The following is a 14,353-nucleotide window of genomic DNA, read 5'->3' on the forward strand; positions in this document are numbered from 1 at the left end:
AGGTGGTTTTGGAAGGCATTTTCTCTAGGATTAGATATAGAAGAGTGACAAAAATTGAAAGGAATACATGAATGTGTTGATTTAAGGATTTATTATTGCTCCTAGGTTCTATGCAGAGCTACAGCCTCCTACTTTCATATTTCATGCCTCAAGCACAAGCATGAGATTACTCTTTCCGTCTCCAACCAGCAGTATAATTTTTCAAAAAAACTTACTGTTCACTTAGCTTTAGCAACGATATGGATGTACCTTGTGTTGACTTGTTTAGCTCGTGCAGCCTTCCCCTCTTCCAGCACCCCGCATGGATTTAACCATGGGTTCACACAAATTCCGAGCCAGGCAAATACAGCCATAATCCTCCAGTTTTAAGGTGTGAAACTGCAAATGTGTGCCCTTGGTTAGCTTCACTTGTGTGACCCTTCCTGACAAAATCAAGTTGTTCACATGCACAGCTGCTTTTAATACTGATCTCCTTAGGTATTAAGTCAGTACATGAAATATTTAGCATTTCCTCTACAGGAGAAGACAGATGACATCACTCTTCATGACAATACAAACTTCCATGGTATATCACAGTAACATTGAGACAATTAAACTCACCATAGGAACTTTCTGAATTCTTCAGTTAAACTATATATCTATATAGAAAACCAGGTTGTGTTTCCACAGAGATTTACAGTACCCAGCAGGCAATAATAGAATGCTTATCTTCTTGAAGATACAGTTATTTAAAAAAAAAACCCAAACACAACAAACAACCCAAAACTAACAAACAAAAAAGGGTAAAAAGGAACCCTCCAGATAAAAACTGATTTCTGACACCTAAATATATTAATAAGAGATGACATGAAATCTTCAATGCTTCAGACCAACTAAATGTCAGTTTGGCAACTCTCTGGCTCTCAGATATGTGCTTGGAAAATGTTCCATTGCTTTGAAAGTGCCATTTGGCTCCAGGGACAATCACATGCAATGGGATTTCTTCCTGGTGTTTGAAGTAGCAGCTGCCAGATATTGGCAAAGACCTTGCTCACTGAGGTCTTCCTCTAAAGAAAATACCTTGGTTTAGCAAGAAAAAAGGTTACCTGTTCCGCATAATCTTCTCTAGCTGGTAGAGATCACCCAACTCAATTTCTAAGAAGAAACGTGCAGCATAACACTACAACCTCCTGTTTCCTTGCACAGGCAAAAAAAAAACCTTACCAGACTACAAAAGCCATAATTACAATTAAAGAGTAACTTGAATTGATTTAACAATATCTCTGGGAAATATGCAGGAACTGAGTCTTCAATCATCTTCTAGTAAAGTCTAGATATTCCTACTTTGTATTTGTGATACCAAATCTAATTTTAAATTCAAAAGACAATAGACTTGGTGAAGGACAACTTGTAATTCCAGAATCTGGATTATGTTCTGCTCAGAGATAAAAACAAGCCATCATTCACAATAAGGGGGGAGGGAGTGGGGAAGAAAAGAAAAAATAAATACTCTTTCTAGGAAAAAAAAGGCAGAAAAAAGGGAAGACAGATAGAAACATGAAAGGGCCCACAGAAAGACAAAGAAGAAACAGTATAATTTCAACATGCTCACCATCTGGAAAGGTGGAGTAGACAGAAAACAATGACCAATTTCAAAACAGTCATGTTGTAAAGCTGCAGCCGGTGCTCTCTGCCAAGTTTAGTGATTCAGTCAAAGAGAGACATACCAGAAAGAGATTGTTAAAGGGCTGCAGTGATGACTTTTACCTTTCAGCATTATTTTTGCCTTTATGACTGTTGCCTTCTAAGAAGAAAGACATCACAGTGAAATCACCAATTCACACATGACATATATGGGTTTCAGTGTACTCTGCAAAAGAGTAAACACAAAATGTATTTCCAGTTTTGCACTGGACATCAGTTTCTTCCTTTCAAACCCAAAACAACACAATTTTCAGAAATGTTGACTGTAAATCATCTGCTGTCTGCCTATACAGCTGCTCATTCTTACAGATTATAAAAAAATATCTGGAGATCCTTTCAGAATGAAGCACGCAATATATAGTATCTTATAACACAAAAATACACTGCAGTTGCTTAAAAAATAACACCATTTTTATTTCAAAAGAAGTTACTCCTATCTAGAAGTAACTATTCAGAATCAAACTGCCCAAGTCAATGGAAGCAGAAATGGGTAATGTTGTTTTGTCTAGCAACTCCCTACTAACAAACACTTCTATCTGTAGTAGTCCTGTCTCATGCATCCTCACACTCTGCCCTTTGTTTTTACCAGATTAAGACCTGATCTTCCAGAGGTACATCTAGTATGCAGGGGGGGAAAAAAATTCCTAAAAGTAATTTCTTACAGGTAACTCCCAGAGATGTTTTTATTATTTCATTTTTATCTTATAATTTTCTTAGTATAGTAGGAGTAGAGGGAGCCATGCATGACCTAAACTTTTAGCAGACTAGAGAGCAGATGAGGACATCCACATTAGTAATTCTCCTCTTTAACAACCTTGAAATTGCTTCTTTCCACTTAGTAGTGAAAAATACATGCATTCCACTTTTTTAAGACATTCTAGCTCAGAACCTGTGAAGAAAGTTGTAAGTGATAAGAATTGATCTGAGAAGAAAAATATCACCCTTAAGAAAGGCAGATGGTAAGAAGGCTCGACATCTATTCCACTCTTCCACCTTTCTTTCTTCAACAAATTCAATTTCTTCCTGGGCCAGCTGCTGTCACTTCAGTTTCATTACATCTTTGGAATGTCATAAAAATAACTTTACATCACAAAACATTTATGTGTCAAGGTACCACAAAACCATAAAGATCCAACTGCAGCGCCTAACAAGATGAATTTTATTAATGGCTACAGGCATCCTGTGTCAAGAAAACTGAAAGAAATGCTTCCTTCTGCTATGTTACAAAAGGAAATAGCTATTGTCCTTTTCTGCTTTCGTATATTCCTCCTCCTTTTTTTTAAGAATTACTCACTCCTAACAAAATAGTTCTTTTCCTTTAGATAAATCAAGGTATCTGTTCTTCTATGAAGCAGCTTAACCATATATTCATGTTTCGATTCCACATAGATATTAATAAGCCTTATTAATTGCTTTTATTATTTTTAATCTTGCCATTATCAGTAATTAACATGCAGTGATTAGCTTGAGAAATCTTAACCAAATGCTTCTTTCAGAGCTGTTCTAGGATGTGTGTTTTCCTGCAACTGTTCTCTGAAGTCTGTCTCTGCCCTCTCTCCTGTTCAGCTTGCTGCTACTCCCAGCCCTCCAGCTGGGTGGCTGTTGCTGCTATTCACTCCTCCTCTTGAATGCCTTTTTTCTCTGATTGCTACGTTCTGCATCAGGGAGAGGGAGAAGCAGGGGAGCAGAAAGGATTTCCCCTCACATCTGTACCCACAGGCAAACTACACCGACTTAGTGTTTCCACGGTGCAGAAGAAACCTACTGAAGTGTGAGGAAACATATCAGAAAATACTGCGAGGAGTAACAGCTGCTTATTGCTAGCTTGCAGGCTTTGTGGAAAAAAAAAAAAAACCCACATGCACCTGCCTCTTTGCCTTTCTGCCCTTCCCCGTGCTTATAGAACTTAACGAGGTATTAAGATCTGAGTTACAACACTGTTTCGCTTAACTTATTCTGCAGTCTCTGAAAAGTATTAGAAATCCTCAAACTGCCTACGGGAGGATTTTACTGCACCTCTTGTTCGTTTCAGCCAGAGAAACTGTCGTCCCCTCCCTGAATGCAGAGGAGAGAATTTCAATGGTTATTGAAGCCTAGAGACTCTCACCTTTCTAAAGAGTCCCCAAATGTAATAACTTCCCATTTACTTATATCTGACTCTTTGGACCCCTGTGAGGAATTTTTTTTTTATTATTTTTCACTTCTTTCCTACGGCTGTGGGACAGAGAGGCAGGGGGAGAGAGAAGGGTGAAGTGGCTTTTGTAAGTGGAGGGGTTTGTGCTGCCACAGGCCTGCCACCTTCCACTGGTGCCTTCGTGCTGCCTTAGCTCTGCATGGAGAGCTGTGAGCCAGCCCACAGGAGCAGGTAACCATCCACGCAGAGCATCCTCCTGAAGTCAGGACTTCTGTGGCGGTACAAGCAGGCAGGAGATCCCGCACGCCTGCCCAGTCCAGTGGTTTTTGTGACCCAGGCAGTTTCCTTGCTCCCGGTCTGGTAAAGCCTAATGCGGTGCACTTGTAGGCCCTGGAGATTCCCTACGTACAGTTACCAAAGGGTGCAGCTGCCGCAGTAACCATTTGCAGGTCGGTAGCGAGGCTGGGAGCATTTCCCAAACATGCATACAAGGATACACAAGACTGCACTGTGCAGCCCAACACCGGTGGAGCCGAGCCTTTACCAGCACCTCCCTAAACACCAACCGCATTGACATAGACAAGACCACGGATAGCCCATATACCGACTCAGTCCCTTTCAGCACACGCAGACTAGAGTGAGACCCACAGGAAATGGATAAGAGAAGGATTTAGTAAGAGTACGGCAAACGTGCCTCAAGAAAAAGCAGCATATTGCTGTTGTCGTTCAAGCATGCATGTGACCCCACATAACTTTTCAGGAAAGGAGAATTGACTCATTCCTTGCTTTGACATGAAGTAAATGAATCAATACAGACAGACTTTCTTCTTCCTCTTTAATTCATTAATTACTCCAGTGCAAGTCCTGAGATAACTACACCTCCTGCTGTATCTCATCTTATTAGTTACTCAGCTGCTCTTAAGTGTATCTCCTCCACTTAGATTGCACCCTCATGCCACTTCAAAAATTGGCATTTCTTTTCACTGACAAATAAGTTAGTGTCTAACCCAGTGTTTGAAAGGAAAATGGGGCGGGGGGGTGGGGGTGCAGAGGTGTTAAACTTCCTCCAAAGGACTCCTTTTAGGAATACCAAAGCCTTAAAAGCGTGAAGGTGGAGGAACCTACTTTTTAATTACTCTTCAAGATTCTAGGACTGTTAAGATTTGGTCCGACAGTACAGGTCGTGACCTCACAACATCCTCCCCTGAGCAAGACATACCTCTACCTACTGCCTCCCCCCCACTCGCACACAACAGTTCCGTGCTTGCACATGCCGAAGACCCTCCCCTCCCTGCTGTGACTTCCAGCATGAAGTTTTTCAGATACAGGGTGCTTATGAAACAGGAACTGGGGGGAAACTGATCTAGTACTGTAACATTAAAGAAAAAAAATGCAGCAGTGATCAATTAGTTTTATTGACATACAAATATAATAACAAAAAAGTTGTTTTCTTCCAGTGCAACTGCAGAGTGGTACAAAACCACGGAAAGATGCAGCACGTTCAGCAACGTTGCCAGCGCCTGCAGACCTACGAGAAGCTCGGTTAATCCAGAATTTGAAAGTCATGGAACGGCTGATACTTCATCAGGATGCCATTGCTGATACAAGCAAACAGCTCCAAGACACTTAGCGCAATACAGCACCAAAATATGTAGAGCATGACAAAACGCAACAGGTCTTCCAGCTTCTTTAAACAGCCCTCCTGAAAAAGCTGCTCCCGATGGCCTAAGTCACCCCTGCAGTGAGAGTACTTCTCCTTACAGCAGCTTTCGGGGACACGAGCTTCCTCACCTGGAAGATGCCGAGAAGCAGCTGTTGCCTTTAGCCAGTCTGTGTAGTTCTGGACCCCACAACACTGCAGATTCCTCTGTAGCACATCCAGATCCCTGCTGCCAGGGCCCTGGGAGTGCGTTCCGTTGTACTGATAGACAAGGTTACCCATAGTGCTTTTCAGCTCAGAAGCCATCCGAATAGAGTAGACCTTTGCCAGAACCGCCAAAGACATTTCTAGGCAAAGAAGCATTAGCAACAAGTACATGAGAGCCCCTCGCTGGCAGCGGGAGCTGTTAGCAGCAACAGAGATAGCCAAAAACCCAGTCAGTAGCGAGATAAGGGCAGCTGCAACAGCCAGCCAACCAGAGAGAGACAAGGAAGACTCCTGAAATAAATATCTGTAGTTCTTGTACATCAGGATCACAAAAACTCCACCAGCAGCCAGAGCTATAGCGATGCCCCAGAGGATGACGCCTAGGATCCTCAGCAGATGACGAGCAAAGGGCCCAACCCAGAAGCCCTTGCAGCGCCACGGAGGTGGTGATAACCGTAACAATAATGATGATGATAAATCATCTGAGGACGAGGACAAAAACGCCCTAGCTCTAGCTCTCATTCTGCCTACTCCTAGTAGCCCAAAGCCTGACCACCACCATTTAAGAGGTCTCCACCCCACTCACGCAGGTGCAGCAGACGACTTCTCCACCCAGAAACAGCTCACAAGGGAGCAACACTGATGGGACTCTGTCAGTACAAAGACTAGGCCCTGCTTCAGGTAATCCCGTGCTGCTGCTTGTTCAGCGTAGCCTGCAGAAACCACGGGTGTATGTGCCAGCCTTGCTGCTGAGAGGTCATTTGTGCTGCTGTCATTGGAGGCATTTGCAGTTTGAGGAGGAGAACCGGAAAAAGGCTGCACCCCTTGCTTTACTACGTTCATGTGTTCAAGAGCTAAATGCAGAGAAATGGTCAAGGGGGTAGCCAGCAGTGCTAGTTCAGGTCACTTAGACTGCCCAAGTGAAAGAGAGAACGAGAAGCCGGCTATCAATCCTACAGCAGTAGCCAAGATGGCAACAAATGCACAAGTCGGAGTCATTAACAAAGGAATAGTATAAGCAGAGCTATTCGGTCAGGGATATCTGTAGGTAACACTCACGCAGACTCATTATCCTTCCCAGTACACTTACCACTCATTAGATTTTAGGAGGGGCATAATGATGTCAATAGCATTTTGCCCTTTTTCACTCAGCAAGATTTCTGTGTAGGTAGTTTCAATTCCGCAAGACACCTGGACGAGAAATCCCTACCATTTCAGACTCGTGTCTCTCGGTTTGCATCATCAAGTGATTTGACCGAGTGCTGGAATGACGGAGCACAAACTGTAAGAGCTGTATTAACTTTTCCTTGTGTGTAAAGGAACTGAATTAAGCACCAGCTAAATGACTTCACAACAGTCCCAAAGGGAATTAATGCCACCTTTCAGCCAGCGGGAGAGCATTATGGCTCAAACGTGTGACACAGCAGAGCCTGCAGAAAACTTGCCGCAGGTGCCGGGAAGGCAGATCCCAAGGCCAACAGTGATTCCCTGATCGTCCTGTTGAAGTCCCGTAACAACTCTCCTGTTCCTCAAGATGCAGGGCAGGGCTAGTACAAAGGGCATGCATAAGGGAGAATACAGAGAAATGATCCCCATTTGCAGAAAGATGAGCACCTGCAAACCCTGCAGAAGATCAGAGTACGTCAGGGCTCAGATCCCTGGAACCCTGGCAAATTCTCAGCAAAGCCGATGATCCCGCATCCCTCAGACGTTTGACAAGGACCTATTGCTGTTACGTAAGTGAAGCACACACAGGTGTTGGGCTGATCCCCATGAAAATGTCTTGCTAAGTGCTGTGCAAACGTGTCATTAAGACTAATTATTTTGGAATGAAATAAATTGCTTTTATTATTTTTAATCTTGCCATTATCAGTAATTAACATGCAGTGATTAGCTTGAGAAATCTTAACCAAATGCTTCTTTCAGAGCTGTTCTAGGATGTGTGTTTTCCTGCAACTGTTCTCTGAAGTCTGTCTCTGCCCTCTCTCCTGTTCAGCTTGCTGCTACTCCCAGCCCTCCAGCTGGGTGGCTGTTGCTGCTATTCACTCCTCCTCTTGAATGCCTTTTTTCTCTGATTGCTACGTTCTGCATCAGGGAGAGGGAGAAGCAGGGGAGCAGAAAGGATTTCCCCTCACATCTGTACCCACAGGCAAACTACACCGACTTAGTGTTTCCACGGTGCAGAAGAAACCTACTGAAGTGTGAGGAAACATATCAGAAAATACTGCGAGGAGTAACAGCTGCTTATTGCTAGCTTGCAGGCTTTGTGGAAAAAAAAAAAAAACCCACATGCACCTGCCTCTTTGCCTTTCTGCCCTTCCGCGTGCTTATAGAACTTAACGAGGTATTAAGATCTGAGTTACAACACTGTTTCGCTTAACTTATTCTGCAGTCTCTGAAAAGTATTAGAAATCCTCAAACTGCCTACGGGAGGATTTTACTGCACCTCTTGTTCGTTTCAGCCAGAGAAACTGTCGTCCCCTCCCTGAATGCAGAGGAGAGAATTTCAATGGTTATTGAAGCCTAGAGACTCTCACCTTTCTAAAGAGTCCCCAAATGTAATAACTTCCCATTTACTTATATCTGACTCTTTGGACCCCTGTGAGGAATTTTTTTTTTATTATTTTTCACTTCTTTCCTACGGCTGTGGGACAGAGAGGCAGGGGGAGAGAGAAGGGTGAAGTGGCTTTTGTAAGTGGAGGGGTTTGTGCTGCCACAGGCCTGCCACCTTCCACTGGTGCCTTCGTGCTGCCTTAGCTCTGCATGGAGAGCTGTGAGCCAGCCCACAGGAGCAGGTAACCATCCACGCAGAGCATCCTCCTGAAGTCAGGACTTCTGTGGCGGTACAAGCAGGCAGGAGATCCCGCACGCCTGCCCAGTCCAGTGGTTTTTGTGACCCAGGCAGTTTCCTTGCTCCCGGTCTGGTAAAGCCTAATGCGGTGCACTTGTAGGCCCTGGAGATTCCCTACGTACAGTTACCAAAGGGTGCAGCTGCCGCAGTAACCATTTGCAGGTCGGTAGCGAGGCTGGGAGCATTTCCCAAACATGCATACAAGGATACACAAGACTGCACTGTGCAGCCCAACACCGGTGGAGCCGAGCCTTTACCAGCACCTCCCTAAACACCAACCGCATTGACATAGACAAGACCACGGATAGCCCATATACCGACTCAGTCCCTTTCAGCACACGCAGACTAGAGTGAGACCCACAGGAAATGGATAAGAGAAGGATTTAGTAAGAGTACGGCAAACGTGCCTCAAGAAAAAGCAGCATATTGCTGTTGTCGTTCAAGCATGCATGTGACCCCACATAACTTTTCAGGAAAGGAGAATTGACTCATTCCTTGCTTTGACATGAAGTAAATGAATCAATACAGACAGACTTTCTTCTTCCTCTTTAATTCATTAATTACTCCAGTGCAAGTCCTGAGATAACTACACCTCCTGCTGTATCTCATCTTATTAGTTACTCAGCTGCTCTTAAGTGTATCTCCTCCACTTAGATTGCACCCTCATGCCACTTCAAAAATTGGCATTTCTTTTCACTGACAAATAAGTTAGTGTCTAACCCAGTGTTTGAAAGGAAAAAGGGGCGGGGGGGGTGGGGGTGCAGAGGTGTTAAACTTCCTCCAAAGGACTCCTTTTAGGAATACCAAAGCCTTAAAAGCGTGAAGGTGGAGGAACCTACTTTTTAATTACTCTTCAAGATTCTAGGACTGTTAAGATTTGGTCCGACAGTACAGGTCGTGACCTCACAACATCCTCCCCTGAGCAAGACATACCTCTACCTACTGCCTCCCCCCCACTCGCACACAACAGTTCCGTGCTTGCACATGCCGAAGACCCTCCCCTCCCTGCTGTGACTTCCAGCATGAAGTTTTTCAGATACAGGGTGCTTATGAAACAGGAACTGGGGGGAAACTGATCTAGTACTGTAACATTAAAGAAAAAAAATGCAGCAGTGATCAATTAGTTTTATTGACATACAAATATAATAACAAAAAAGTTGTTTTCTTCCAGTGCAACTGCAGAGTGGTACAAAACCACGGAAAGATGCAGCACGTTCAGCAACGTTGCCAGCGCCTGCAGACCTACGAGAAGCTCGGTTAATCCAGAATTTGAAAGTCATGGAACGGCTGATACTTCATCAGGATGCCATTGCTGATACAAGCAAACAGCTCCAAGACACTTAGCGCAATACAGCACCAAAATATGTAGAGCATGACAAAACGCAACAGGTCTTCCAGCTTCTTTAAACAGCCCTCCTGAAAAAGCTGCTCCCGATGGCCTAAGTCACCCCTGCAGTGAGAGTACTTCTCCTTACAGCAGCTTTCGGGGACACGAGCTTCCTCACCTGGAAGATGCCGAGAAGCAGCTGTTGCCTTTAGCCAGTCTGTGTAGTTCTGGACCCCACAACACTGCAGATTCCTCTGTAGCACATCCAGATCCCTGCTGCCAGGGCCCTGGGAGTGCGTTCCGTTGTACTGATAGACAAGGTTACCCATAGTGCTTTTCAGCTCAGAAGCCATCCGAATAGAGTAGACCTTTGCCAGAACCGCCAAAGACATTTCTAGGCAAAGAAGCATTAGCAACAAGTACATGAGAGCCCCTCGCTGGCAGCGGGAGCTGTTAGCAGCAACAGAGATAGCCAAAAACCCAGTCAGTAGCGAGATAAGGGCAGCTGCAACAGCCAGCCAACCAGAGAGAGACAAGGAAGACTCCTGAAATAAATATCTGTAGTTCTTGTACATCAGGATCACAAAAACTCCACCAGCAGCCAGAGCTATAGCGATGCCCCAGAGGATGACGCCTAGGATCCTCAGCAGATGACGAGCAAAGGGCCCAACCCAGAAGCCCTTGCAGCGCCACGGAGGTGGTGATAACCGTAACAATAATGATGATGATAAATCATCTGAGGACGAGGACAAAAACGCCCTAGCTCTAGCTCTCATTCTGCCTACTCCTAGTAGCCCAAAGCCTGACCACCACCATTTAAGAGGTCTCCACCCCACTCACGCAGGTGCAGCAGACGACTTCTCCACCCAGAAACAGCTCACAAGGGAGCAACACTGATGGGACTCTGTCAGTACAAAGACTAGGCCCTGCTTCAGGTAATCCCGTGCTGCTGCTTGTTCAGCGTAGCCTGCAGAAACCACGGGTGTATGTGCCAGCCTTGCTGCTGAGAGGTCATTTGTGCTGCTGTCATTGGAGGCATTTGCAGTTTGAGGAGGAGAACCGGAAAAAGGCTGCACCCCTTGCTTTACTACGTTCATGTGTTCAAGAGCTAAATGCAGAGAAATGGTCAAGGGGGTAGCCAGCAGTGCTAGTTCAGGTCACTTAGACTGCCCAAGTGAAAGAGAGAACGAGAAGCCGGCTATCAATCCTACAGCAGTAGCCAAGATGGCAACAAATGCACAAGTCGGAGTCATTAACAAAGGAATAGTATAAGCAGAGCTATTCGGTCAGGGATATCTGTAGGTAACACTCACGCAGACTCATTATCCTTCCCAGTACACTTACCACTCATTAGATTTTAGGAGGGGCATAATGATGTCAATAGCATTTTGCCCTTTTTCACTCAGCAAGATTTCTGTGTAGGTAGTTTCAATTCCGCAAGACACCTGGACGAGAAATCCCTACCATTTCAGACTCGTGTCTCTCGGTTTGCATCATCAAGTGATTTGACCGAGTGCTGGAATGACGGAGCACAAACTGTAAGAGCTGTATTAACTTTTCCTTGTGTGTAAAGGAACTGAATTAAGCACCAGCTAAATGACTTCACAACAGTCCCAAAGGGAATTAATGCCACCTTTCAGCCAGCGGGAGAGCATTATGGCTCAAACGTGTGACACAGCAGAGCCTGCAGAAAACTTGCCGCAGGTGCCGGGAAGGCAGATCCCAAGGCCAACAGTGATTCCCTGATCGTCCTGTTGAAGTCCCGTAACAACTCTCCTGTTCCTCAAGATGCAGGGCAGGGCTAGTACAAAGGGCATGCATAAGGGAGAATACAGAGAAATGATCCCCATTTGCAGAAAGATGAGCACCTGCAAACCCTGCAGAAGATCAGAGTACGTCAGGGCTCAGATCCCTGGAACCCTGGCAAATTCTCAGCAAAGCCGATGATCCCGCATCCCTCAGACGTTTGACAAGGACCTATTGCTGTTACGTAAGTGAAGCACACACAGGTGTTGGGCTGATCCCCATGAAAATGTCTTGCTAAGTGCTGTGCAAACGTGTCATTAAGACTAATTATTTTGGAATGAAATAAATTGCTTTTATTATTTTTAATCTTGCCATTATCAGTAATTAACATGCAGTGATTAGCTTGAGAAATCTTAACCAAATGCTTCTTTCAGAGCTGTTCTAGGATGTGTGTTTTCCTGCAACTGTTCTCTGAAGTCTGTCTCTGCCCTCTCTCCTGTTCAGCTTGCTGCTACTCCCAGCCCTCCAGCTGGGTGGCTGTTGCTGCTATTCACTCCTCCTCTTGAATGCCTTTTTTCTCTGATTGCTACGTTCTGCATCAGGGAGAGGGAGAAGCAGGGGAGCAGAAAGGATTTCCCCTCACATCTGTACCCACAGGCAAACTACACCGACTTAGTGTTTCCACGGTGCAGAAGAAACCTACTGAAGTGTGAGGAAACATATCAGAAAATACTGCGAGGAGTAACAGCTGCTTATTGCTAGCTTGCAGGCTTTGTGGAAAAAAAAAAAAAACCCACATGCACCTGCCTCTTTGCCTTTCTGCCCTTCCGCGTGCTTATAGAACTTAACGAGGTATTAAGATCTGAGTTACAACACTGTTTCGCTTAACTTATTCTGCAGTCTCTGAAAAGTATTAGAAATCCTCAAACTGCCTACGGGAGGATTTTACTGCACCTCTTGTTCGTTTCAGCCAGAGAAACTGTCGTCCCCTCCCTGAATGCAGAGGAGAGAATTTCAATGGTTATTGAAGCCTAGAGACTCTCACCTTTCTAAAGAGTCCCCAAATGTAATAACTTCCCATTTACTTATATCTGACTCTTTGGACCCCTGTGAGGAATTTTTTTTTTATTATTTTTCACTTCTTTCCTACGGCTGTGGGACAGAGAGGCAGGGGGAGAGAGAAGGGTGAAGTGGCTTTTGTAAGTGGAGGGGTTTGTGCTGCCACAGGCCTGCCACCTTCCACTGGTGCCTTCGTGCTGCCTTAGCTCTGCATGGAGAGCTGTGAGCCAGCCCACAGGAGCAGGTAACCATCCACGCAGAGCATCCTCCTGAAGTCAGGACTTCTGTGGCGGTACAAGCAGGCAGGAGATCCCGCACGCCTGCCTATGTGCCACAGGAATCTGAAGCACTAATACTTATAGTTGACTGGGGACCAGTTCCCAAGTAAGAGCTTTTAGTGCCCAGTACCATCTGGGAGGAAGGAGCATGCTCAGCACTGTGCAAGAGGAAAATTGAGCAGCAGGGAGTAATAATTGCAGGGCTATTTAAAACACCTCATCCACTTTGTGCTAGTCAATGCATGAGCACTCAGGAAAAGAGATATGTGTTCAAAATATTTGGTGTCTGGTAAGACAGGCAAGACAAAGAAGAAGAAGAAAAACATAGACCTGGTCCCTGAAGTACCCAAAAGACCTATCTGGCATTCTCAACAGCACTGCATTTCTGCTAAGTATTTTTACCTTCATTTGCAGCCAAAAGCTTGATGAAAGACATGATTGGAGGTAGCCATCAAGAGTGTGACAGAGAGTGTATAGGTAAGGCAGAATAGGAATGCTCTCCTTTTTACTTTCCAGTGGTAAACAGCATAACATGACAAATGCCATCCCTGCTTTCTCTGGAGTTGTTTCTGCTTCTGAACAGATGAGTGTTGAAATTTACATGTGGGTGTAACAGATAATACATCCTAGATAAACCACTTTATGGAATGTTGCTGAAAGTATAATCTTTCTGGTTAATAAAACGCCAACTGTGTTTTTTTTGCATTCATTGTTCTAGCAAGTCCTGAGTGATGTTGAATGGCTCTGATATACCAGGAAGTTTAAAAAGGTTCGTTCCACGTGGGTCCAGGAGTTGGACCAGAGAGCGATCAGGTCAACATTGTGGTTGTGCTAATGCAATGTAGGTGGACAACTAAATTAATATTAAATTACATGGGCTGTCATACAGATTGATCAGGGAGCACATCTGAGCTCTTATTGTAATGGGAAACAACTCAAATCAAGATGGCCAGCTAGTCCATTCAGACTTCTCTGAACAAGAAGAAACCAAGAGGTGACCATGGAATCAGGGCACAGTTAGATGGGACCATGTTCAAGTTGAATACAAACCTCATATAAAATGAGACAAGATCTCAAAGCCAGACCCTCAGCCACTGCATTCATTGTCACAGTGACACAGAAGAGCCCTAAAGCTGCCTCAGAGGAACAGATGGCATTTCCTCTGTAACCCATGCACACATGAAGCTACCTTAGCTGAACCTTGTAGGTGAAGATAAAGCACTCTGGAAGAGGTTTGGCTTGAGAGTTTAGAACATTTTTTAAAGGTCTTGTTAGATTAAAGCACACCCATAACATAGGATATGACTTTAAAATCTTACTAAGACACACAGGTTTTTATCAACATCATCTACCCCAGCTTTTACATTAAGCTTCCCCCCCCAACCCACCCACCCTCCTGGTGGAAACT

At 44.7% G+C, this 14,353-nt stretch overlaps 2 protein-coding genes across 2 annotated transcripts; both read right to left on the bottom strand.

The window, feature by feature from the left end:
* Positions 1–5,360: 5,360 nt before the first annotated feature.
* LOC142050496 (tetraspanin-36-like) lies at positions 5,361–6,206 on the bottom strand. Its single transcript, XM_075079160.1, has one exon. The coding sequence runs from the start codon at positions 6,204–6,206 to the stop codon at positions 5,361–5,363; it is 846 nt and encodes a 281-aa protein (XP_074935261.1).
* A 3,586-nt stretch (positions 6,207–9,792) lies between these two features.
* Positions 9,793–10,638, bottom strand: LOC142050497 (tetraspanin-36-like). The gene has a single exon (XM_075079161.1). It carries the CDS (start codon positions 10,636–10,638, stop codon positions 9,793–9,795), a length of 846 nt encoding a protein of 281 aa, XP_074935262.1.
* Between the last annotated feature and the right edge of the window lie 3,715 nt (positions 10,639–14,353).

Source organism: Phalacrocorax aristotelis, chromosome Z (genome assembly GCF_949628215.1).
Source record: "Phalacrocorax aristotelis chromosome Z, bGulAri2.1, whole genome shotgun sequence".
Classification (NCBI taxonomy): domain Eukaryota; kingdom Metazoa; phylum Chordata; class Aves; order Suliformes; family Phalacrocoracidae; genus Phalacrocorax; species Phalacrocorax aristotelis.

Excerpts from the sequence above, each read along its gene's own strand:
- LOC142050496 (XM_075079160.1), bottom strand. The coding sequence starts at position 6,206 with ATGAGAGCTAGAGCTAGGGCGTTTTTGTCCTCGTCCTCAGATGATTTA.
- LOC142050497 (XM_075079161.1), bottom strand. The coding sequence starts at position 10,638 with ATGAGAGCTAGAGCTAGGGCGTTTTTGTCCTCGTCCTCAGATGATTTA.